Source organism: Littorina saxatilis, linkage group LG8, assembly GCF_037325665.1.
Source record: "Littorina saxatilis isolate snail1 linkage group LG8, US_GU_Lsax_2.0, whole genome shotgun sequence".
Taxonomy (NCBI): Eukaryota; Metazoa; Mollusca; class Gastropoda; order Littorinimorpha; family Littorinidae; genus Littorina; species Littorina saxatilis.
Window position 1 is genome coordinate 71,074,410 of NC_090252.1, and position 25,304 is coordinate 71,099,713.

Genomic DNA, 25,304 nt, shown 5'->3' on the forward strand with positions numbered 1-25,304 from the left:
TTATGGATTGTTGTTATTATCATTTACATAAAAACTTATCTGTTAATCCAAACAATGATATAATTACTGTGATGTTCTTAACTACACTTTAACATGGAATGTATGTATGTATGTATGTATGTATGTATGTATGAAGGTATGTATGTAGGTATGTATGTAGGTATGTATGTAGGCATGTATGCATGTGTATTGGTGTGTCGGTGTGTCAGGTGTGCAAGAAAAAAGGGTATTTTTATATCATGGGTTTTATGAATGTTCTTCTTTTATTCTCTTATAGTTATTAATTAATGACCTATATGTGCTGATGACTAAATTAATTTCCTTTGTTGGATCAATAAAATGTTATGAGTTATGAGTTATGAGTTATGAGTTATTATGGGATGCGGGAGATCAAACGTAACTTTACACCAAGTCCGAGGTCGTCAGCGTTATGTTTAAACTCGTTCAACTAAATGTCTTCAAACATACACTAATTTTTGTGGCAGATTGAATACTAGGAATTAACATCATCATTGGGTCTGAACTTGTAGACCCTTATTGTGTCTGATCGCCGAGTGCTAGTTTTATGTCCAAACATAACTTGACGTTATGCACAGTCGATCTCTGCTGCCACGGCTGGTGTAATGTTAGGTTTGGGCACTCGGTTTTTTTACTTTTTTTATTTTTGGTAAGAAAAATAGATGTAGAATTTAATATTGATATTATCTGTTTCAATGCAGCCCAGCACAACAAAAATATAATCTGTAGGAAAAATGCATTATACAATTTCACCATAATCTGTTTGAACATTAACTTGACGCCGGTTCTGCCAGTTCTGAGACACCCCTTGGTGTAATGTTAAGTTTGGATAGGTTATTTTTGTTATTCTAGATCATCAAAATCTTTTTGCATGTCCGGACCAAGCATGCATAGGGTTTTTTTCTTCTTCTAGTTAGTGTTTTGTTTTTTGGTTTTTTTTTGTACTTGTGGTTGGGAATTCATGTCCAACATAACATGACACCAACGCATGAATGTCAGGGTATGTCATGTTATGTTTGGGCAACATTTTGTGACTTTTTCCGTTTTTATAGTTTCTTAGTCTATTTTCATCTAGCTTTCCTTTTTATCTAGCATTTTGTACAGGTAAATGTAGACTATACATTTTTTTCCTTTTAATTGGTTTGAACATGGTCTTAAGTTATGTTTGGGCATTTTTTCATGGCACAAAAACTTTTTCTAAGGTTGCCCCTCACCAATTCAGTGAACTTAACTCTGTAGCAGCCTTATATGTGCACACAATGGCATCTGAATTGGATGGCTTACTTACACCCATAGTTCCAGAGGATGTAGTTTTATCTTTAGTCACGGTGTCATGTTATGTTTCATGGCGTCATGTTATGCTCAAACAGCAAATTTTCTGTGCAAACATAAAAGATTAAGTTTACACATCAGATTATTTGGTGGCTAATAATTACCTACCATCACTGCATGTAGATAGCTGTCCTCCTGTTCTTTTATTATGTTTGGTTTTGCCACTTTAGCCTGATAAAGACTGTGTCACGGCGTCATGTTATGTTTCATGGCGTCAAGTTATGTTTAAGTGTTTTAATTTCAGAATAACTTTTTCTAAGGTTGTGACTTGGCTATGCAGTTAACTGTGCAATGTAGCTACCAACGCTATGCACACAATGGCTTCTGAATTTGATATTTTATTTGCATCTATAGCTCCAGATGATGTAAGTTTATCTTTTGTCACGGCGTCATGTTATGTTCAAGCATGGCTACTTTTTCTTTTTTCCCCTCTCATTTAAAGACAAGGTAACGCATCAACTTTTTTTTTTTTTTTTTTTTTGCCAAAGGAAATAATGTATGTAACAATGTGTTATTATTATTTAATGCCAAAATGATTGATTTAGGCGTGTTCTTGGTTTAATTTTTGGCATTTTCGGGTATTACGCAGCATCCAGTGAAGGATGGCTCTATTATTGATTTAATTTGATGACTATAATTAGTATTTTCATTACGATATTTTGGAGACACACAAACATTATCTATGTTTTCTGTTTTGGACTTAGTATTGATGGTATTTTGTCTTTGAACTCCATGCTGCATTTTGACTTAGTGTTTTGGTGTCATGTTATGTTTAAGCAATTTCAAGCTCAGGTATTTGACCCAATTAGAGATTCTTACCTGCTTATCTTGTTTGTATTGATGGATGTGTGGCCTAGCAATAAAGAAACACCACCAACATTTCTTTTTGTTTGTTCTTGGATCATTAAATTGTCTGAATCTGAAATTGTGATGGCGTCATGTTATGTTTGAACATTGATATTATTTTTGTAAATACATCTAAACGATGGCTCAAGTATGGAAAACATTTTTCTTAGAAGTTTAGCATGACCATACCTAGTAAATTGTCAGGAAATTGTCAGCTTGTAATAACATTGAAATTTGTTCTTGCATGTCACACTCATTGGTGTCACCTCCATGGCCTTGACCATTTATTTCTGTGTTTGGATTGCGATTTCTGTATGAGAGGGAATGAACATGCGTGAGACAGATCGGAGTTAAATGTGTGTATGCTACAGGAATCGAAATTCATGACACACTGTTACTCACTCCGGAGAGTCAAAATCGCACGTCATGAAAATTGACCTAGCAGGGGTGTAGCCACGAGGGGCAGGTAAGGGCATGGGCTGTATACTAACATCAACCAACACCTTCTAATCTAAAACTCTTTTGAAAAGAAACCACGTACCAGTTTCCTTTTTGCCACAGCATCCTTCAGTTGAAGAGAGTACAACTTGCCTGAAAGAGAAAGAAAAACAGACATGAGCCTCAAGATCTTGCATAAACACCCTTTCATTAGTTCTTCCTGAAACTGCATGTCCACGCGCAAAACTTAGTATGACAGAAGTGCGACAGTAACTGGAAAACATGTCTCAACAAAATGTGATGTGAACTTTGTTCTATCAGTGTTGTTCTTAGCAGACCTGTGCACACTCAAAACGCTCATCAGTAGTAAAGAAACCAAATTTCACTACTTTTTAAAATGTTTCAGTAGTAAGCTGTACCGACAGTTCAAGACATAATTCTGCTCACAAAGCACACAAACTTCTTCTTCTTCTTTGGTGACAGAGCTGGTGTCTCCTCTTCACTATCTGAATCTCGCACTCTTTTTTTCTTTTCCATGTTGCCACGCAGACGCTGGACGAACTAAGTCTAAGAACAAAGACTCAATGCTGAGAACACGCGCGCTTCCGGTAAATCGAAAAACGTCTTTTCAGCGCAACGGCCAACTAATTGATCAAAACATCTTAAAACAGAAAAAGTTTTTATTTTGTATTTTTTAGTAAAACATTGGAATTTCGGAATTTTAATTAAAAATCCGTAGCACCGTATTCTGCATATAAAATTCAGAGAAATTACGGAGAAACCGTAGATGTGCATAGGTCTGTCTAAGGCCTGTCTTCAGTCTTGTGACACATTGTTCTGACTCCTGGCCAGTTGTCTTTTCCATCATTTTGACATTCATGAGCTTTTGTGGCTAAAGAACTTTTCACATTTGGACCTATACATATTTTCAGTCCAGATCTAAATGACCTATTGTGTTCTGTCAGGGAACAATACTTCTCTATTACTGTATTAAACCCTGCTGCCTCTCACTCTGTGAAGTGTTAAAAAGGATAAGATTTCCTATCTGTAGTCCTGTGAGGTTACTCTCATAGATTTCATATCTGTAGTCCTGTGAGGTTACTCTCATAGATTTCATATCTGTAGTCCTGTGAGGTTACTCTCATAGATTTCATATCTGTAGTCCTGTGAGGTTACTCTCATAGATTTCATATCTGTAGTCCTGTGAGGTTACTCTCATAGATTTCATATCTGTAGTCTTGTGAGGTTACCCTCATAGATTTGATATCTGTTGTCCTGTGAGGTTACCCTAATAGATTTCATATCTGTAGTCCTGTGAGGTTACCCTCATAGATTTCATATCTGTAGTCCTGTGAGGTTACCCTCATAGATTTCATATCTGTAGTCCTGTGAGGTTACCCTCATAGAAATTGGGGCTGCTTTCTCACTGGGGAAAGCGAGCTGCCATACAGTATACGGCGCTATCCTTTTTTTTCTTCTGCATGCATGTATTCATGTTTTGTAGCCCTGAGACTTCTACTGTGAACGTGGGTTCTTTGTCGTGCCCATGCGTGCACAGAGGGGTGTTAGGCCACCGAGGAGTATGCACAAAGTTGACTCTGGGAAATAAATCCCTTGCCACTCCCCCCCCCCCCCCCCCCCCACTCCAAAATGAATGCTTTTGATGACATATTTGACTTTAACAAAATTAAAGAGGCACTTTGGTGACCTTCATTTTCTTTGTTTTCTCTTTCTTCATTTACTTAAATTTGGGTTAAACGTTTATTGACCCTATCCAGACTATAGGATTGCATTTAGGTTAAACATTTATTGACCCTATCCAGACTATAGGATTGCATTTAGGTTAAACGTTTATTGACCCTATCCAGACTACAGGATTGCATTTAGGCTTGAAAGCTTCAACATTTGGAATTTGTTCATAAAAATTCTGATTAATTTTAAAATTTCAATTACAGATTCAAACATGATTGCATTGTATTGTATATCATTTCATGAATCACAAAATATTGAAGTGTTTTTTTTTTGAAAACGTACCCTGAAAATGAACAATGAAAATGTTGTCATGATCTGTGTGTTGTGTATGCAAAGAGTGATCCTCACCTTGCACGCCCGAGGTGTTGTGGACGTGCGTGACGTGGCTGTTGAGGCTGTAGTGACAGGAGTACACCCGGTAGCAGATGGGACACCAGTACAGCGACCGTCCCAGCTCCTCCGACACGATCTTACACCTCCCCTCCGGCACCTCCTCCTCTGTAACACAACCACAAACACACTGGGTCAAGGCCATTGTAAACACTGGGTCAAGGCCACTGTACACTGAGGGCATCTTTCCTTCACATACACAGACATTCATCAACAAATAGACAATACTATAACAAGCACAATGTTTTGCGGTAGTGTAAAGATGTCAGCGAGAGGATGAAGCTTACTCACATGTATGTTTTCACTGTATTGTAATATGTAACACAGCTCAGTTTCTTTCACTCACTGATACAAGAACTTAATGAATGGCATGTTCACTTGTTTTTTATTTTTTATTATTAATTCTTTTATAGTTTTTGTGACATTGTATAAGCAAAGTCCTTTCTCAAAAAATTGTATAGTCAAAATCTACCCTTTCGGGACATATATTGCATGTTTTGTACAGTTGAGAGGCTTGTTTGTCCCCTGCCCACCCCTCCAATACTGGGCATTTGCTGCTACAATTTCAAGAAGCAACACAGACATGACTGTTGAACAACACAGCACTACCATGCAGACAAAAAACACAGCATGCAATCGAGACAGACACTTGACAAGACAAGCAATGAGCAAGACTCACCGTGTGCCTGTCCAAGGCCATCAGCTCTTCCTCTTCTCACTGTCTATACATGTGCTGGAGCATCAACACATTACATCCTCCAGTCGCTTTCTGTGCTTTCAGTTTACAGTGTGCTGTACATGTGTCCTACATTTTCCTGTCTCATCATGCGGTCTGTTTACACACAATTTAAAGGTTATACACTTCCATTCGTTGATTATAAAGATTCCTGTGTTCATAGCAACTCTGAGCTGGATTGACAATATTCCATATCTTGTGGCATGTCTGTTGCCAAAATTGGCCGACCATAAATGTGTCCACTGGCAGACAGCTCTTTACAGCCTGCAGCTTGGTGGTTCAGTGTGTGAAAGCACTACCATCAAGTTGACATTGACACCACTTGTTGCACATTTTTCCTGCAAAAATACAATTACAAGTCTTGCTCCTCAACACACCGGTCCAACAAGTGCACCATCCTTGTTGACCAAGTGCCCTCTGAACTCCGTCCTCCCCATTTAACGGGACAAAACCAACGGCTTTTTGGGAGGAGTGGGGGGTATCATCACTGTTTCCTTTTCAAGTTCATCAACCTCCCTGGGCTTCTGGATCTCAATTCCATGCTTGCGCATGTGAACGTTAAGACTGTTCTTCTGAGCATAGGCTGCCTCGCAAACGTTACACTTGTACGGCTTTTCTCCAGAGTGGATGCGCTGGTGAACCTTGAGGTTGTAAGGTTTAGTGAACTTGAGCTTGCAGTGGGAGCAAGGGAAGACAGCTTGCTTGTCCTTGCTGTGTGTCTTCATGTGAGCGTTCAGAACGCGCTTAGCACAGCACAGTTTGTTGCAAACAGGACACACAAACTTGTTAGACGTGTGCTTCCTGTCAATGTGGTCAGTCAAGGCAAAATGAGTCCAGTACACATTTCCGCAGATGCCACACATCAACTTTTTTTGGTCCCGGTTGTGTTTTTTCTTGTGGAGTTTAAGCTGTCTGTAACCCAGAAAGGATTTCTGGCACACTTCACAAACATGATTTTTCTCTTTGGATTCCACATGCTTATTAGCCAAGTGGATCACCAAAGCCGCCTTGGTGCTTAAGCTTCTACCACACTTTTCACAGGGAAAAGTTGGTCTGTCCCTGGGACAGAACAAAGCTTTGACAGCACCCTTTCGGATTTTGCTACCTCCAGGTGTAGACGTGCGACAGGTCAAGGTGCCATCAGTTGTGACTCGCAGGTGATCCGTCATAAGATACAGAGTCCTGTGTACTTTGAGACACGTCAGGCACTGGTAGTAGCTAACCTCCGCCCCACTTTCGTACACCTGCACACACACCATTGCAATCACAATCAACACTGGAGCTACGCATGTTTCTTACAACTTCATGTAACAATAAACAGAGTTTACACTTAATTGCAGCACTTATCAAGTTCACTTTATTCATTAACTGAGTGTTAAAACAAATTTAGCACTTATTAAGTTGTTTAACATTGATTTACTATGAACTGTACATTACACTGACAACACTTTGCGGCACTCATTAAGTTTAAGATTTTCATCAACTGTACATTATGCAACCTTACAGCCCCTCTGTTCTGTCCTACATTATAAGTCTCTTTGTGAACATTGTCAAATATTCTCAGCATAAATCTGTCTTAAATCTTATCACAATAATACTACTGCTAACTAAGATTTGAAATCAAATGTAACATAATATTAAACAAGTGGGAAAGTTTTGATTCCGAAGAACATACCAGCTTTTTCTCTGCCATCATCTCTTCCAGGCGAAGAATATAGAACTTTTCTGTAACAGACAGGTGCAACAGTTAAAATTTAAAAAAACAACTCTTAATTGGCTACTTGCATAATTCAAACAATCAAGATACAAAAAAAATATGCATTCAAAATATTTGGGAAACATTTTTAAAGGGGTTTACTTGGTGACATTCAAGAATCTTCCTCAAACTGTGGGTTGCTCCCCCTGGGGTAGTGTGCAGAGCATTAATGTGCAATAGATTTTTTCTATTTTTCTTCCATATGATGATCGACTGAGGCTTTTGTTTCTTCGTTTCTTCAAAGCAAATAACTTTCTTTCTTTATTTGGTGTTTAACGTCGTTTTCAACCACGAAGGTTATATCGCGACGAAAGCAAATAACTGCACTCAGGGGTTTCAGCTACAGATAAAAGAATAAAAAAAACAAAAAGGGTAGGTTGTTGGAACGTTTGTTATAAACAACAAACGTTCCAACAACCTACCTTTCTTGGTTTTTTTATTCTGAATTTTGGAACGTTGGCAGTCTCTTTGTATTTGGATGTACAGATAAAAGAGCCTGCACCAAGTTGAATGGCAAAATCCTTTCTTAAATAACAATACTTCATAATAGTAATAATATTTTGATGACACAAATCCTACTAAAATAGTACTGTACTATGAGTGAATTACCCATCAAGTCTGGCTGTGGGTGGGAGCACAGAGAAGCCAGGGACCAGTGCATTATTAAGAAGACAGGCCTAAAAGTAAAAGGAGAAGTATGAGCGAATTACCCATCAAGTCTGGCTGTAGGTGGGAGCACAGAGAAGCCAGGGACCAGTGCATTAAGATTAAGAAGACAGACCTAAAGGTGAAGTATGAGTGAATTACCCATCAAGTCTGACTGTGGGTGAGAGCGCTTGACGTGTGCCAGGTAAGTCTTGTGGTCAGCAAAGGTGGAGTGACACACCGGACACCAGTACAGCTCCCCCTTCACCGCTGTGGTCAGCATCCTCACCAACCCTTTTCTTTCCACTCCACTGTCCGCTGTTCTGTGTATCGCCACTGTCTTGGCCTCTGGCTCTGTAAAGTCAAAACAGCAGCTATGTCAGTTTTGTGCTTCCGTTGTATCTATAGATTCTATGTCATGTGTGTGTTGTTATGATCATACACGTACACAGCTTCAAGTATAAGTAACAAGTTGTTATGATCATACATGTATACAGCTTCAAGTATAAGTAACAAGTTGTTATGATCATACGTATACATGTATACAGCTTCAAGTATAACAGTTTATAAGTAACAAGCACATGAAACTTTGGTGTAACATTCCTTTCTCAAATGTTACTGTCTGCATGGACAGAGATCTCATTGTAAATGGCTGCGAGATCAAGCCAAACTTGGGCAATTCATATCTTGCAAGAACTGACCAAGTAATGCTATGCTGTTGACACATTTTAACTACTCCCATTCACACAGATCATAATACATGTAATTGGTTTTGTTTTTTACAACATTCTTATGTCAACTTTCTTCAGCTCAGAAACTTATTGTGTTGAAGTTAAGAATGGTTTTACCAACAGAGATTCTGTAAAGCAAGACAAGACTGGGGGGAAATTCACTGCATGAAACACTGAATAGACGATTAGTGCTGAGTGAAAAAGTTTCATCAGAACATCTTCTTCATCCACCACAAGAAAATGCAGGAAACCATGTAGCAACGAGCAGTTTCTCTAAAGTGTCAGTCACAGAAGATAATCACAGATTATAATAACACTTCAGACAAACATCACAAGGACAAAGACAATACAACATTATCATGACAATATTTACCTTTTCCCAATACTTTATCAGGGAATGCTTTCCTCTTTCACAGTATAACGGCACATGTTGTGAAAACGCGACAACACGTGTATCGGAGTCGTAAAAGATATGTACAGGTCTCCCCGATCAAATCTTACAATGATGAATAAAAAGTGAACCCACTCTATGTTTGTGATTACTGTATGGGAAAAACAAATAATCTACAAATACCAGCCTGAGCCATTTCATTAAGTTGATTAACCTTCATAAAACACATGATCACGTCTCATCAGCGTTAGCACTTGCAAGCATGTGTGTGTGTGTTTGTGTATGCGCATGCACTTGTCAGAGTGAGAGACAGACACTGAGACAGACACTGAGACAGACACTGAGACAGACAAGAGTTCTCATAAGTCTTTTTTTTTATTTTTTTTTTTTAACTTTTGTGGATAATCTTTCTGTTTGTTGTGTGTAATACTGAACAATTTTGTAGAAAGTCATCTCTTCACAATATTCCCCTGTCAGTAACTACTGTTCAGAAGAACAGGTCTGGAGTCCAATTCTTTTTGTTGCAGTTTCCCAGGCATGCAAGTAAAGTCTGGGTATGTCTGTGGTTTGAGGGGGAAAGCACAGGAAAGTGTGTACATGTTGACAGCACAACACACATGCAGCAAAAAAACATGCAGGCAAGGGTGAGACTTACCATTTCTTCATGTTGAACGCCTGCAACTGACAGCTGGTTCCCCGAGGGACCAAGTCTTGCCACAAGGCACCAACATCTCGCTTGGGCTTTTTTCTATCCTTTGGTCTTTTGACTTCTTACGTGCACAATGGCTGGTCTCTCTTGGGCTCAGCTAACTTCCACCATGCACAATGGTTGGTTGGTCGTTTTGCATGAAATATGAAGATAGTTCGCTTTGCTGGTACAATGATGCTACAAGAGCAAACTACTTCCAATGCCTTTCTGACATAAAATGAGGAGTCCCATTATGTGTCAATCAACCCATCCTAGTATTCTTTCAACTGTGTGCAAGGCCATTCCTTCAATCTTCATAACTCTTCCAACAGACCTGTGTTCATGGCCTGTCATACATTTTCCAATAATTCGTCAAACTGTATGATCAGTCATGAATACATTTTCCGTAACCCTTCTAAGTGTGTACAGGGCCAGTTATACATTTTCCGTAATCCTTCAAAGTGTGTACAATACCAGTCGTATATTTTCCGTAAATCTTCCAACTGTGCACAAGGCCAGTCATACAATTTCAGTCATTCTTCCAGCTCTGTACAAGACCTGTCATATAGTTTCCATAAGTCAAGATGACATTGCTGAAGGTTTAGATAGAGGGGTGGACGAAGCTGAAATACATTGTAATGTCCATTTCAACTGCTCTCTCTCGTGCTCCTGGATCTTAAATCCATGTCTTCTCTTGTTAACACTGAGACTGTCCTGTGCAAAGGCTGATTCACAAGTGTGACAGAAATATTGCTTTTTTCTGATTAACTTTGAGGTTGCATCGTCTGGTGAATTTCAAATTGCGCAGTGTGTGGGAAGGCTTCTCATTCAGCCCCATAATGAATGTTCAATTGTTGGTCCACAATACGCTCCATCATGAATGTTCAATTGCTGGTCCACAATACGCTCCATGAAGGATTATGTTGTTGCAGACAGGGCAGGGACACTTCTTTCACTTATATTTGCTGTCAATATATTGACATTCATCCTTCTGGGAGAACAAAAATATGGTTAACTACATTCCATCTAAGCTGACTTGCGTTTCAGCTAGCATTGTGCAAGGGGAACCACCCTCCTGTTGAAGATTCCTCCTTGGTTTCTGGATCTCAATTCCATGCTTCCTCATGTGGACATTCAGACTGTTCTTCTGGGCAAAAGCTGCTTCACAGACCTCACACCCGTATGGCTTTTCACCAGTGTGTATCCGTTGGTGTACCTTGAGACAATACTGGGTGACGAATGTGCGACTACATTGACTGCATGTGAAGTCAGCACCTCTGCTGTGGCTCAGGTTGTGCTGATACAACATTCTCCTGGATAGAAACGCCTTGCCGCACACCTGGCAGGCAAACCTTCTGGATCTATGGATCCTGTCAAGGTGATCTTCCAAGCCACCGATACTCAAGTACGAACTGCCACAGGTGTCGCACAGATATTTCTTACGGTTGGGACTGTGGGTCTTGATGTGTTTTCGAAGATACCTCACGTGGGTGAAAGAGGCGTTGCAAATGTGACAAAGATGCTGCTTGCCGAGGGCTTTGTGGACGGTGCTCTGGTGAAACCACAAGCACGAATAATCGCTGAAATGTTTGCCACAGGTGTTGCACAATGAAGACAGTCCTGGTTGGGAAGACAAGGCTTTGACAATCTGCCTGTGGGCCTCAAAGCCATCTGATGCCAAAGTAAGACAGGTGAAGGCGTTGTCCTGCGTGACACGCAGGTGAGCCGCCATGGGGTACAGAGACTCGCACACCTGGAAACACTTGAGGCACTGGTAGTAGGTCAGTTCTGATCCCGCCTCATACACCTGCACACATAATACAGGCTCTGTACACTCCATGTCAGTCTTGATCAAAAGACGCTGTTCAATCAATAAAATGTGTTTACATGTCCCAGCAGTTCTTACGCTATTTCATACTTCTGAAAACATGTCAATGACAATACCATTGCAAATAAAAAGTAGGTTGAACAAAGCTTGAGTGTACACAAAAGGCAAACAGTTTTCAGAACCAGCCTTATTCTGGAGAAAGGTTTTTGGCAGAGCCTTGGCTCTCACATAACGAAAAATAGAAGCTTGATTAGGCCAATAAAAAAAAAGGTCTGTTTACGGTAACATAGGCAAAAAAAATAGGGTCGGTAGGTCGGGATTATTTTTTTTCTCCAAAAAAACATATTTTCAAGTTATTTTGCCAAAAAACAAAGACCCCCCCCCCCCCCCCCCCCAATGCCAAAAAAAGTCAAGGGTCGCGCGAAAAAATAGGGTTGGTCGGGATACCGTAAACGGACTTTGTTTTCCCCCCTTTTTTTGTGCCTTACACACATGCAGCTTTGACTTTTGCATCAGATTTTTTAGCCAGTCACATGTGTATTACTTACATTGAAATGCTGTCAAACAAAAGCAGCACAATTGAACATGTCACTGTCTAAAGACACTTGGTGAAGTCAGCATCTTTCTGATTATCATAGATTTTACTGGGGGAAATATGTAGCAATCGTACAATCTTCTTCCATCATAAATATGACAACTTAAAATTTAACACTAGAGTTTTCTTTAGTTTGCATCACTTGCACTACATTGACCAATGAAATATAATGCTGGTACATGTAGTGGTATGCGTGATTGCATCTTTACTCTAGTATCAATGACAAACCACTACGTACCAGCTTTTTCATGGCTATAGCATCCTTGAGAGGAAGAGGGTAGAGCTTTCCTGCAACACAAAAACACAATTACATCAACAACACACAAAAATGCAACACACTAACACAATGTTAAAACTTATCTTCAGAGTTATGCACATTTGTAAAAATGACACTATCGACTACTGGCACATTTTGTTTTAGCTTTTACTCTTAGCTTACTCTTTTGTATTTTTATAAAACAAACCAACAATTAAGGTTAGGTCAGGGAACGCTTAATTATAGACACAACAAAACGTTCACATTTTCCGCAAAAAATAAAAACGAAAACAAAAGTGCATGTTTCATTTTGTCTATACAGTGGAACCCCCCTTTTAAGACTTCCACAAATCTGAGAAAATCGGGTCTTAAAAAGGAGGGAGTCTTAAAATGGGGGTAATTTTACAGAGGCTATGAACAGAAAGTCTGAGAAAACAAGGTCTTTAAAAAGTAGGGAGTCTTAAATTTTGGGGTCTTAAAAGGGGGGTTCCACTGTAATGAAATCTCCCAAAAGCTATAAAATAAAATTTGACTGAAAAAGGTTCTGAGGTGACTAGCCACATCAGCTTGCAATACTCACTAAAACTTCTGACTTTCTCCTAAGCAACCTGTAATACTCTCTAGTCCTGAATACAGTTTAAGCACAGCGCTTGAACGTTGAGACTTTGTTGAGGTGCTTACCTTCCATCCCCTTGGTGGAATGATAGTGTCGGATGTGTGCAGTGTAGCGCTTGAGGTCAGAGAGAGCAGTGAGACAGGCCGGACACCAGTACAGCTCTCTGTCCACTCCCAGTGTCAGCATCTTGACCAGGCCTGTGGTCTCAAGGTCCAGGCTGCCTTCTTCACACATCACCCCTCTCCACTCCTTGGCCTTCATGTGCTTGTTCATCTCTAAGTGCAGTGACTTTGACTGACTTTCTGCCTGTCCCTCTCTGCTTACTTCCGACCTCACCGTTTCTTCCTGGCCTTCGGGCTCTGGAATTTCGCAAAGAAAAAAGTAAGATTTTTCCTTCCCTGAAAGTAAAATGCATTTGAACCTTGAACTAGTCAGAAAGTAGTTTCTAAAACAGAATTGAACAGCAGAAAATTATAGCTGCAAAGAGAATTTTGATATTTTTTGTTAAGTTATAAATCTTTTCAATCAGAGAATGATTATCCAGGACATTTAAAAATGGTCAATAATATGCTTACCCTAAATACTTGTAATGATCCAAAGGCATGATGTAACTCAAACAAGGGGTAACAAACCCAACATGAACAACTAAATACAGAAACAAAAACAAACCAAACGTAACAATAACAAGCAAATGAGAAAAATAATGAGTACATGTACTGTTAATGATGAGAGCCTTGACAAACTCTCCACAAAAAGATGACACATGACTGGCATTCTAAACATTATATGTTTGCTATTTTGCTCGTTTCCGCAGTCCAACAATATTTACAAATATCCCTTCACAATTACCAAACCCACTGTGAATCATACAGTTCAACTTACGAAACTAAAAAACCAAAAACAGCATTAATCCTCCAGGTTTCTACTTCAATCTCCCTACCACTCAGAATCTAGGTTTCTCATACTTTCTTTTCATACACTGATAGTATACAGACTTCCACTATCTATGAGTCTTTATATGCCAGGCCTGTATGTATACCCTTGCCCATTCTTATCTATGAGGCTAAATAAGTGTAGTAAGAGTGGTCCTTTACCCTCTGTTGTCAGCACAGGGTTGAAGGCACCAAGACAAAACCAGCATCTTCCCTCACAGCAATGCAGGGGGGGCACCAATGCTAGTACAGCTCTCTCACCAGCATCTTCCATCATTTCCACTGATTAACCCTTCTTCTGCCATCATCTCAACCTCTGACCATTTCTGTATCCATGGTCTCATGCTGGTCTTCTTTGCCTGTGGTCTTCTTTTGTAACCTCTCTGGCCATTTCTTTGCCCGACTGGTCTGATACTGGTCTTCTTTTGTAACCTCTCTAGCCATTTCTTTGCCCGACTGGTCTTATACTGGTCTTCTTTTTTAACCTCTCTGGCTATTTCTTTCCCAGGCTGGTCTGATACTGGTCTTCGTTTGTAACCTCTCTGTCCAATTGGTCTCATTCTGGTCATTTCTGTGCCTGTGCCTGTGGTTTCATACTTACTTACTGCCCGTTATGCCAGTTGGCATGTAGGGCAGCAGTGGTTTCATACTGGTCTTCTGTTATTCTCTCTGTCCATTTCTTTGCCGGTGTGCTCATACAGGTCTTATTTCTACCTCTCTGTAAAATGTCTTTGCCCATGGTCTGAAAGTGGTCTTCAGTTTTAACTTCTCTTCTCTTTTCTTTGCCCAAGGTCTCATAGTCATACAGGTCTTCTGAAAGTTTATCAACAGCAATGGTCAGCTTAATGCAAAGATCAATCACAGGTACACATATTAAGCAACTAGATGCACTTTTTCAGTACAGTTTCATAGCTAAAATGAGACAGAGAGCTCTGCATTCACCCAAACATCTGCAACACATTGCTGATTTATTTCCACTACATCCGGGAGCTTGTCATCAAAGCTGTTATCCTAGGTTTTGTCCTGCTATCGTGAGCTGCTGCTAACTGTTCCACGAAAACTAAAACAGCACATCAGGCAATAAGAACTGTCAATCTGAATGCAACTTAAAAAAGTAGATTTCTTTGAAAAGCAGAGACAAAAGCTTTTTTTGTTTGTTTGTTTGTTTGCTTTAACGCCCAGCCGACCACGAAGGGCCATATCAGGGCGGTGCTGCTTTGACATATAACGTGCGAGAGGCAAAAGCACTGATTAGTGTTCAAACCCAAATTAAAAGGATCACGGCAGGTCTTAGACTTAGAGGCTGTATAATTCACACAGTCACAGACACTTAAAACCAAATGATTCAGAAAATATTGCCTACCTTTCCCCAAGTTTGTTTGTGAAGAGCTGTCCTTCCACGAAAACCAAATCGCTCCAAAACTTCAAAACCGTTCAAAACTTCAAATCAGAATTGATACACGTTGTAAGTGCATTCTCAAAGCTTGACTTCTCAGTCACTGTATGTGTGATTGAAGTAGGGAGAGTCATTCGTACCAGGGAGCCCTGGCATGTGCTGAATTGCATGCAGATCTTTTCCCTATACTACAAAGCGTGCACATGTGTGTGTGTCACTGTGTGTGTGTTATTGTGTGTCACTGTGTATACATGTGTGTGTGTGTGTGTGTGTGTGTCATTGTTAAGTGTGTGTGTGTGTGTGTGTGTGTGTGTGTGTGTAACTGTGTCAGGAGATGAAATATAAGAAACTTATTTTCTGCACACAGAAGTTATACTTTTGCGTTTTGTTGTGTTTTCTGTTTAATTTTAAAAATTATGGTGATTTCCTTCATCAAACGGTAGGTAAACCAAGTGACAAAGAGCATTTCAACACTAAGACAAGAGTTATCTCTCTCTCCTAGGCCGATTTGACATCTGAAATGATGCTGCTACTTTCTTTTAGAGTATTAGTACTACTGAATACACATTTTTACTATGTGTTCAAGTGCTAGGATTATAAGTTTGTGTAGCTAAACAAAACTATTGAAAAAAAGGGTAAAAACAGTGTTATACAAAAAGCACCAAGGGTAGTCCAGCAAGTACAACAAAAAAGTTTTGTACCTGTCAAGGTAAGCGAGTGGACATGAAGGTGGTAGAGGGGAACTTGGTAACCTGTCTGCTGTGGTCAGCCCCTGGCACTATGACAGGAGGAACCGCATTGCACACCTCTTGTCAGCTATGGAGCACACATGGTTTGGGTCTCATTTTGCTTTTTACTGGTATCTCACTTGATTTTCCCCCCATCTGTCTGTCTAGAAAAAAGACAAGAGATTCACTGAACTGAACTAACCAAAGTGTAATGTTAACCGTGTTTATTTGTACTACTGCAAGATTGACTCTTCATTTTCAGATTCAAATAGACACAATCTTCAAGGGGCTACTTTCCCTAGTCATTTTTCAAACAACAAACCAACATATTCAAACTTTAATTTTTTTTAAATAATTTTTTGCTTGGATCTTAAACACACATTTTCAGTAAAAGATTAAACATTTTATTTATGACATGTAGGTATTCTGTATTTCTGTAAAAAATTGACGCTAAATGCAGACTGGAGTATGAAGGAAAACGATCTGTACTGCACGAATAAAAAGACAGGAGGAAAAGTATCTTTCTTTCAAAAATCTTAATCTTTGTCAATGCCGATGTTCAACAGCGACCAGGAAAGGTAGCCCAATAAACCTGAACAATTACAGATACTGCAACTGCAAGTGTTTGTATAGAGGTACTTACCCATAGAACTTGAAGTCGAAAAAAGTTTGTAACTGTTAGCACTCAATCTTCCTTCACAAACGAAGGAAGCAAGAACACTGCTGCCAATGAACTCCAATGATGCTCTGTTTCAATGTAAATTGAAGTAATGGTGAAGTAATTCAAATATTTAAATCGCTTCAAAAGCAACCAGTCCTGATAAAAAGTACACAAAATCTACATGCACTCACAGTCACACTAAACGAAAGAGAAGTGAATATTAAAACTCCCCTGATAGAGCCTTAGATATCATACATGTACAATGTAAGTCACAAACTGCTACAAGTATAAGTGTAACAGAAAGAGCACAGTATCTTCAAAACAAAATAACATGGTAATGAAATCAAAAACAATAGGTTTTCCAAAAACAATCATCAACATGAAGTTTTCACAAATGCCTACAAATGGGTCAATACATGTGCATTTTACATGCAAATATGTGAATAAATGCACACATGTACACAAAATCCTCAGTCTGAAAAAAAAAGCAAGCAACAAGAGCTGGAGAGAGAAAAAACACAATACATTTCATTTATTACAAACACATTAATTACCATTATGTTACCAAAAACATTACTTGAACACAGAAAAACCCAGTGTTGGGAACATTTTTATTGTCATAAAAACAGTACAGAGGCACATATTCCTTGCAAAATGCAATACCCAAAATTATCTTCAATAACCAATAAAATATTTCTCTTCTTCACAATGGAGCGCAACTAAACCAGGCAAAGCAGAGCGTTTTCATTTACAGTTTATACAGTTTGTGGTGCTGCTGATAGTATGTGTTAGTGCCTTATTTGTGTTTGTGCTCTTGTTCAATATTGAATAAACTGCTGTGTGTCCGATTGTGATGAATGCAACTGTGAGCAGTGGTGGAAACTGAACTGGACGAACTTCAGGACGCCACAAAACAACCACAAACACAGTGACAAAAAGTTTCTGTACCGACACATACACACACAAGCTCACAGACAGACATATACACACTGTTGCACACTAGAGAACAGCTGAACGATGGATAATGAACCATGTTAATGAGAACAAACAAAAAATAATCAGACATACACGAATGAGTAAGATGAGAAAGCAAAGGCGATGATATGAACAACAGCAAAAAATTGTTTTGAAACAATAAGTCAATAGAATGCATGCTCCTGTGCAATTGAAAACTGGAAAGTGAACAACAAACACAAATAACAAGGTGCATGTATTTGGAGATAACTGTAATCCTTTGCATTACGGCGCATAACCATTTTATTTGCTATTTGTATTCACTATGTTCCTCTTTAATAGAATCTTTTAATTCGTAATTCATGCAAAGCAAACTGTATGTGTTTTACCAATGAACACTGTCACTAGGGAGGAGAGTCATTCTTTTAAACAGAATAAAACAGCTAATTTCAATACATTTGTCTCTCAAGTAAACTACTAACTAGGACAACAAATAAAAACAAAATTACGAAAGAAGAAGTTGTGGTTACCTTATTAACAAATGAACATGGCCAAAATAGTACAAGAAGGTTGGTTGACAAAACATTTTTTCCCAGATCATGACAGTAATGTCCCTTGTTATGTTATCGGCTTCCAGAATTTTCAGAACTACACCGACTTTTGCCCCTGCTGTATGTTTTGCCGGCTTATAAAATGTATTTATTGATCTTGATGTTTTTTGTTTACACTTTGAAAAAAGTTACAATGTCAGCTGCATACAAATTAAAACAGGTTGATTGGGTTACCATATTCAGAATTGTTCTACTACCCTTTTTTTTTATAAATGTGAGCACATGCCTACAACACATTTTAGTTTATACTTTTCAGTGGTACTGGTACAGTGGTAGTTTAAATATCAACTTCCCTAATTTAATAAGGTAATAATAATGAATTACAACTCTAGTTACTAATTATCTTTAGTCGTTTTTGTTCACAATACACCATGATAGGCATACTGAAGTGTATTTTACAATTCCCTAGTACAACAGACTCCTAAAATAATTAACCAAACAAAACTGCAATCACTGGACTACTAAAAACAGTTAAATATAGATCACCTCTAACTTCTAAGTAAATTCCAATTCAGAGTCAGTACAACTACAACACAAACTCTTATTTAGTTGACACTGCCAATCCCATAGAGTAAGCAACAATACATTCACTACCTTTCACATTCACTAACTAGTCTCCTAGTCGTACGGTAGTAGACTAGTACTGTACCTCTCACTCACTTTTGTCATGAATGTACAGCTTTAACTTACACTAGCTACAGTGTTCTTCTAGTTTATTACAAGCTAAAGATAAGTGTCAGTCATGACTCAATAAATCAAAAAACAAAACAAAACGCTTTTGTCAATAATTAAATGCTCCAATAACCTCCAATTCTTGTTTTTTGATTTTGAATGTTGGAACGTTAGCAGTCTATCTGTGTTTTGATGTCTTCAATAAATCAATTAAAACAAGCTGCAGTTGGTTACACGGATAAGAAGCGCGCCTCACAATCAAAGGATTACAGTCACTGTGTTATGAATGCATGAACTTTAGGAAGAATCACCAAGGGTACAAACTGACTCATTTTTTCACTCACCTTCATCATGGGCAAAGTAGATCATAGGTTGCACATTTCAAACAGTGCAATTCTATTACATCTTTATAATCTCCACTATGACTGTTTCAACTTGAATCATTCCAAACACTTCGAGTACTACAGATTGCTTTTGAGCACAGAGCAAGAACTTGACCAAAGTCTTTCATCTGATTCTGCGTAAACAAATGTCCATTTTAATCAGTCAAACTTTCCACGAAGTCTAATGTTACTGTTAGAAACATTTACTTCCACATTAGAACAGCACTACTCGAGTGTAGGTCTCAAAAGGACACACTAATTCTGAAAAGCAAAACAAGTCATTTGTCTCCATTCCCTGATCTCTCTTGGACTGAACGAGCAATCAGTTGTGATGCTCCAAGAAGCAGCGTGAGCCTTTTGTATCAAATTTCAAACCTCTGTTCTATGGCCTGGTCAAAACTTAACATCACCAGGGATGGCCAAATCTCACAATTTTAACTCGCCAGCCAGGCGAGTAACTTCAAGAAAGTCACTAGCCCGGCAGAAATGTTGCTGGCCCGGTACATAGCACAGTTGATCTGCAGTGTTTGCATGGCTTTAAAACCCGATATTACAACCAAAAGGTTCGCATTTGACCAGAATTTTCATTGGCCAACCGGGCGTGTTGCCAGGCGGTTTCTACTAGCCCGGCGGATTTTTTACTCGCCCCTGGCGACTGGGCGGACGATTTGGCCATCCCTGATCACTAATGCTATTGCGGCTGTATTTCTCACACTCGCAGTCTGACAACGTTAAGACTTTGATCTCTGTCTGTCACAGTTCACACTTTCATGACCCCGAAAATCAGCTGAATTATTTAAAATGAAATACTTCCACAGATCTCTGATGCATCAACAAGAATCCCTCTCTGCTGGAAGTAAAACACTCACAGATCTCTAACACTAATGACAATCCCTGACTGCAATTAAAGCCCACCCCTGGCATAATCAGCCGTCCAGTACAGCTGCAAATAATCCTTCTGGATCTAGCATTTCAATTAGTGTCAAAACTGTCAAGTCTGAACCTAATGTGAAGCAGCAAGTTTGTTGTGAGGCTTTTTCCTGCAGAACATTCAGTTGACTTTTTGCAACTTCACCAACAATGCTTCCCCAAGGCCTTCAACTTCAGTATACATTGAATGATTCAATGAGTCTTCCTCCCCCAGGCCTTCAACTTCAGTATACATTTGAATGATTCAATGAGTCTTCCTCCCCAAGGCCTTCAACTTCAGTATACATTGAATGATTCAATGAGTCTTCCTCCCCAAGGCCTTCAACTTCAGTATATATTGAATGATTCAATGAGTCTTCCTCCCCCAGGCCTTCAACTTCAGTATACATTGAATGATTCAATGAGTCTTCCTCCCCAAGGCCTTCAACTTCAGTATACATTGAATGATTCAATGAGTCTTCCTCCCCAAGGCCTTCAACTTCAGTATACATTGAATGATTCAATGAGTCTTCCTCCCCAAGGCCTTCAACTTCAGTATACATTTGAATGATTCAATGAGTCTTCCTCCCCCCAAAATACTCAATTTCATCTTCCTTCCACAAATTTACTCTATTTCATCTTCCTCAGTCCTGCCATATAAATACTCCATCTCATCTTCCTGACATACAAAATACTCCATCTCATCTTCCTGCCACAAACATACTCCATCTCATCTTCCTGCCACAAACATACTCCATCTCATCTTCCTGCCACAAAAATACTCCATCTCATCTTCCTGCCACAAACATACTCAGTTTCATCTTCTGGCCACAAAAATACTCCATTTCATTTTCCTGACATACAAAATACTCCATTTCATCTTCTTGCCACAAGTACTCCACAATCGATTTCAATTTTCATATTCCATATTGAATCTTCCTACCACTATCATCTCAGTGCCACTAAACTACTCTATTCATCTCCCAACCACAAACAACTGTCCAATTCACAACATGACATGTTGCAACTGCTTGTCGAGAACTAATACTGTGGACTGACTGTGACTCAGAAGAATGGCAGGTTTGACTAAAGCCCTTATTCCCCCAGAGCGCCAAATACCAACTGCTTAAGCAGTATCAAATGCAGATCCCTGAAACATGTGCTCTACACAATGATATACACATATCTTTTTCCATTTCTACTATGGTCGAGCATTAATAATTTCCAAAAACTTGCAGTAGTTACTTTGCTACCATTTTTTCAAGTTTGAAATTGCAAGTTACCATCCATGCCATGGGGGTAAATGGGTTAAAACCAAACATCAAATGAATACAACTCTTGACAGCCAGTGCATTGAGCCCTCCTTATGACAAGAAAACCTAGACAAACTGAACAGCTTACATCCACAACGCCATGATTTTTTAACCAGCTCACAACCAAATGCAAGACAAAATTCTCTTGTAGTTGTACCCCAAAAGACAACATAGCAGGAAAAAAAACACCTATTCATAGGGTTGATGACCGATTGTAATACGGGTGAGAAGTTATGGGGGTGAGGCCAGGGGGGAGTCAGTGTGTACCATTGGGTGGCAAGAACAAGGAACTGGTCCTACCTTTCATCTCCTGGTTGTGCACCCTCTTCATGTGGACGTTGTAGCCCTTGACGCTGGTAAACTCCTTGCTGCAAGTGGTGCATCGCGGTACTTCCTTGCCCTCCGCTTTCACACGCTTCTTTTTGGGAGAAGATTTTTCTTCTTTTGTTTTATGTTCTGCACTTCTTCTCGTTCGCTTTGTCTTTTCTGGGGTCCCTCTGGGACGACCTCGTTTTCTCTTGGGCCGTGAGCCAGCTTCTTCCTCCCTGTAATCATCATCATCTTCATGCCAAGAATCATCACTGTTCTTATTCTTGCCTGTGGCAGACTCTGTTTCTGTCTCTGAGGACGACCAGTCCATGGGGTCCATGTCTTGCTCCCCACTCTGGTCATCATCCTGCTTCTCCTCCTCCTCCACCACTTTCTTTGGCGTCTCCTCTTTCTCCTTCTTGATTTTCACCTTCAGTTTCACAGGGGGCTTCTTCTTGACCGCGATCTTAGCGGCCTTCTTGGCTCGAGCACTTTTAGGTCCACGTAGCAGAGACTTTTTCTTAGGCGCAGGGGAAGGTTTAGGCTTGGGCTTGGACTTAGAAACAGGCACATATTCTTCATCATCGTCATCCATGTCATCGTCCTCGTCATCATCTTCATCCTCATTTTCTACATCGTCGGGCAAGGTATTGTCATTGTCTTCATCGTCATCATCCCCAGGAGGGAGAGGCACAGGGCGGAATCCAGGTTCAGGGGTGAAGGAGGAAGGAGCAGTAGAGGGCGGCGGAGCTTTCTGGAATGGAGCGGTGCTGTCTGAGGAAGCTGCCTTGGTGGAGGGACCGGTGGCAGTGGCTGTGGAGGCAGGGGTGGAGGAGGGTGGTGGTGGCAAACTGAGAGCAGATGATGTGTTCTGCATGTCCTCTGTGACGGGGACGATGAGCGATGTGTCGTCTGGGGGAGGCACCGGAATATCCAGCAGGGCCAGGAAACTCAGAATGCGTGATGCCCCAGCCCCATACATCAGCAGATCTGTAACATTATAAACAAGGTTAAAAGAGTTTGTCAGACGCATTCTTTCTTTATTTGGTGTTTAACGTCGTTTTCAACCACGAAGGTTATATCGCGACGGGGGAAGGGGGGAGATGGGATAGAGCCACTTGTCAATTGTTTCTTGTTCACAAAAGCACAAATCAAAAATTTGCTCCAGGGGCTTGCAACGTAGTACTATATGTGCACGTCCTAGATACTGGGAAATACTATGGGTTGTCAACTTTGAATGACTGTCACAATATCTCTGAGCAATGGATGACAAAGGGGATGCTTTGATGTCAAAGGGGATGGATTTGACTTACTGTAACAACCAAGTTTGGGTTTCCAAACATTGCTGTGGGTTTTAAACGATTTAATTTTTAGCCAAAATGCCCCCAAAACAGCACCTAAAACTGGGACAAAAATACACCAGTCTGTGTTGCAGCTGTACATAATGGAGAACAAAGCTCTGTGAATTTTATTGTGATGTTTATGGGTCAGCTGAAGGATTATTCTCGACATACACACTCAAGAATTACATCCATTTTTCTTCTTCTGGGAGTTTGATCGGTGAAGAAAACGCGTTATCGTGCGTTACATTGGTTTCCAGTTTCGACGTCAGTACGAAGTATGATCCCCCCTACACGGGAACCCTTCAAATAGTTCACTTTTAGGATTTAATCATTTCAAAGACATTTTCTTTTCATAACACAACACGGCGTTATGAAACCCTTTCCTCTGAGCTTTTAATCACAGATGTTGGTAACCTACTCCTCTTTCGTTTTTTTCAGTAACGCACGACAACGCAGCCAGCGTTAACATGTAGTCTCGGTTGTCCCGTGAAAGTCGTGCGTTGGACCAAAACAGCCCAGTGGAAATTTCCACTGATGACGTTTTGACACGGGTCACGTGAATACTAACTGAGAATTTTGCTACAAACACGCGTCGGTTTCCGGTTTTTGGAATGAAACGCACGCTCGATGTCATCGTATCCTCACTGTTCGAACGCCGATTTCGAATCACAGTAGGCCTTCCCAACTGTTTGATGGTAACTGAAGTCTTCCCTAATGATTTTGATACGTAGTCATTGTTACTGTTTCCAATATTTATAAGAATAAAGCAAGATACAATGCATATTTCAAGCCACAAGCATGCTCACAAGTGGCGCCATTTTGAAATGTTCGTTTCTTCTGTAACATACGATCGACGATCGGACAATGCACTTATTTAACAACCGTTTTAAGAGCATGTTAAAAACTATTTTGCATTCTCTTTTATATGCTTTTTGAAAGAACTGAGTGCTTTGTTTCACTTTTATTGGGTTTTACTAAATGATGTTATTCCTGTTGTGCGCTACGAAGAACCGGAAGTTTACAGCGAAAGCAAGGTCAGATCGTTTCCTGTGAAACGCACACAAGCTTCGCTCGATGTTTTAGTATGAGACAAGCACAAAAACACACAAAATATGCGCCTAAAGCAACATTGCCTTACTTATTGTTACTCACTGCAGTGATGTACATTTTAGTCGGTCTCCGGTCTCTGACCGATCCAATTTCCCCAGGACCTATAGCTTTAACCCCAGCAGGACACAGGTCCGATTAACCTACAGAAGAAGTGGTCAAGGGTCCGATTGTTTTTGACAATGAAGCGGACATGCGGACTGTTCAATTTTCAAGAGGAAAGCTTGTTTCGGTTTTGCCAAGCGAAAGTAAACACTGCGTGAGGAAAGCTGGTTTCGGTTTTGCCAAGCGAAAGTATGCACTGCGTGTGACCAGTTTGTTGAGTGAACGAGGCACCATATGGGATCTGATTCTTTGAATTAATTTATCCTCAAGTTGGATCAAGAAGAAAAAAAGAAAACCGAACCCATATGGTGCCTCGAGTGCATTCATTGGCTCAGCAATAAATCATTGAGAGAGGATTCAGTGCACAGAACTTGGTGTGCACGGCTCGAAGAAACCGATTGTGTGTCAAAACCCAGGACATGATCCTGAAAGCAAAACTTGAGGGACCCGCAGAACGGTCAGATGCCTACCTGAAAAACATTGTCGACAGATGGGCAGTGAAAAAAACCCGACAACTGTTCAAATAACTTTGAAATGTGATTCAATCCTTTGAGTATCTAGTCATGACTGAAAAATCTTTTTAAATGCGGTTTTACGAGTCGTGTTTTTGTCCTATTAAAATTGCAATCTCAGGACACTGTGTCCTATTGATTTTCAGTCTTCAGGACAATTGTCCTAAAGGCTGCTAGAAAAATGTACATCACTGTCACTGTATTTAATTTTAGGGATTCTTGATTAACTGATCTTTTGTGTAGCTTGATTTCTTAACATTATGTGTTATGGTTTCCATGTAACTCACGCCAATATTCTCTCTGCATACTTACTATCAGTGAGCACACTACCAAAATTTTTTACTTGCTAAA

The 25,304-nt window shown here is 39.9% G+C and overlaps 3 protein-coding genes across 4 annotated transcripts in view; all 3 read right to left on the reverse strand.

Moving 5' to 3' along the window:
• The window catches only part of LOC138974851 (zinc finger protein 26-like), an 85,493-nt gene that overhangs the window by 41,414 nt on the left and 18,775 nt on the right, over nt 1–25,304 (reverse strand). The window contains exon 2 of the mRNA XM_070347576.1: nt 21,878–22,876. Coding sequence (XP_070203677.1) covers nt 21,878–22,876 — 999 coding nt within the window. The remainder of the gene's footprint in view (nt 1–21,877; nt 22,877–25,304) is intronic.
• LOC138974906 (gastrula zinc finger protein XlCGF46.1-like) lies at nt 4,762–10,105 on the reverse strand. Of its 2 annotated transcripts, XM_070347624.1 has the most exons (5): nt 9,691–10,105; nt 8,076–8,267; nt 7,188–7,237; nt 5,456–6,756; nt 4,762–4,884 (listed from the first exon to the last, which is right to left on the reverse strand). In XM_070347624.1, the coding sequence occupies exons 2-4, from the start codon at nt 8,194–8,196 to the stop codon at nt 5,950–5,952; spliced, it is 978 nt and encodes a 325-aa protein (XP_070203725.1). In that variant the 5' UTR covers nt 8,197–8,267; nt 9,691–10,105; the 3' UTR covers nt 4,762–4,884; nt 5,456–5,949. The 2 variants fall into 2 exon arrangements, with proteins under 2 accessions (XP_070203725.1, XP_070203726.1); XM_070347625.1 differs by lacking the exon at nt 9,691–10,105 and having other exon boundaries at nt 8,076–8,337.
• On the reverse strand, nt 10,739–13,486 carry LOC138974432 (gastrula zinc finger protein XlCGF46.1-like). The gene is made up of 3 exons (XM_070347146.1): nt 13,084–13,486; nt 12,385–12,434; nt 10,739–11,530 (listed from the first exon to the last, which is right to left on the reverse strand). The coding sequence occupies exons 1-3, from the start codon at nt 13,289–13,291 to the stop codon at nt 10,739–10,741; spliced, it is 1,050 nt and encodes a 349-aa protein (XP_070203247.1). The 5' UTR covers nt 13,292–13,486.

Bases quoted from the DNA above. Each gene is read 5' to 3' on its own strand.
- LOC138974906 (XM_070347624.1), bottom strand. From the start codon at position 8,196: ATGCTGACCACAGCGGTGAAGGGGGAGCTGTACTGGTGTCCGGTGTGT. The intron at 7,238-8,075 runs GTAATTCACTCA...TGTCTGTTACAG, and splicing joins CCCACAGTCAGACTTGATGG to AAAAGTTCTATATTCTTCGC. The intron at 6,757-7,187 runs GTATGTTCTTCG...GTGTGTGTGCAG, and splicing joins TGATGGCAGAGAAAAAGCTG to GTGTACGAAAGTGGGGCGGA.
- LOC138974432 (XM_070347146.1), bottom strand. From the start codon at position 13,291: ATGAACAAGCACATGAAGGCCAAGGAGTGGAGAGGGGTGATGTGTGAA. The intron at 12,435-13,083 runs GTAAGCACCTCA...TTTGTGTTGCAG, and splicing joins TTCCACCAAGGGGATGGAAG to GAAAGCTCTACCCTCTTCCT. The intron at 11,531-12,384 runs GTACGTAGTGGT...TTATGTGTGCAG, and splicing joins CTATAGCCATGAAAAAGCTG to GTGTATGAGGCGGGATCAGA.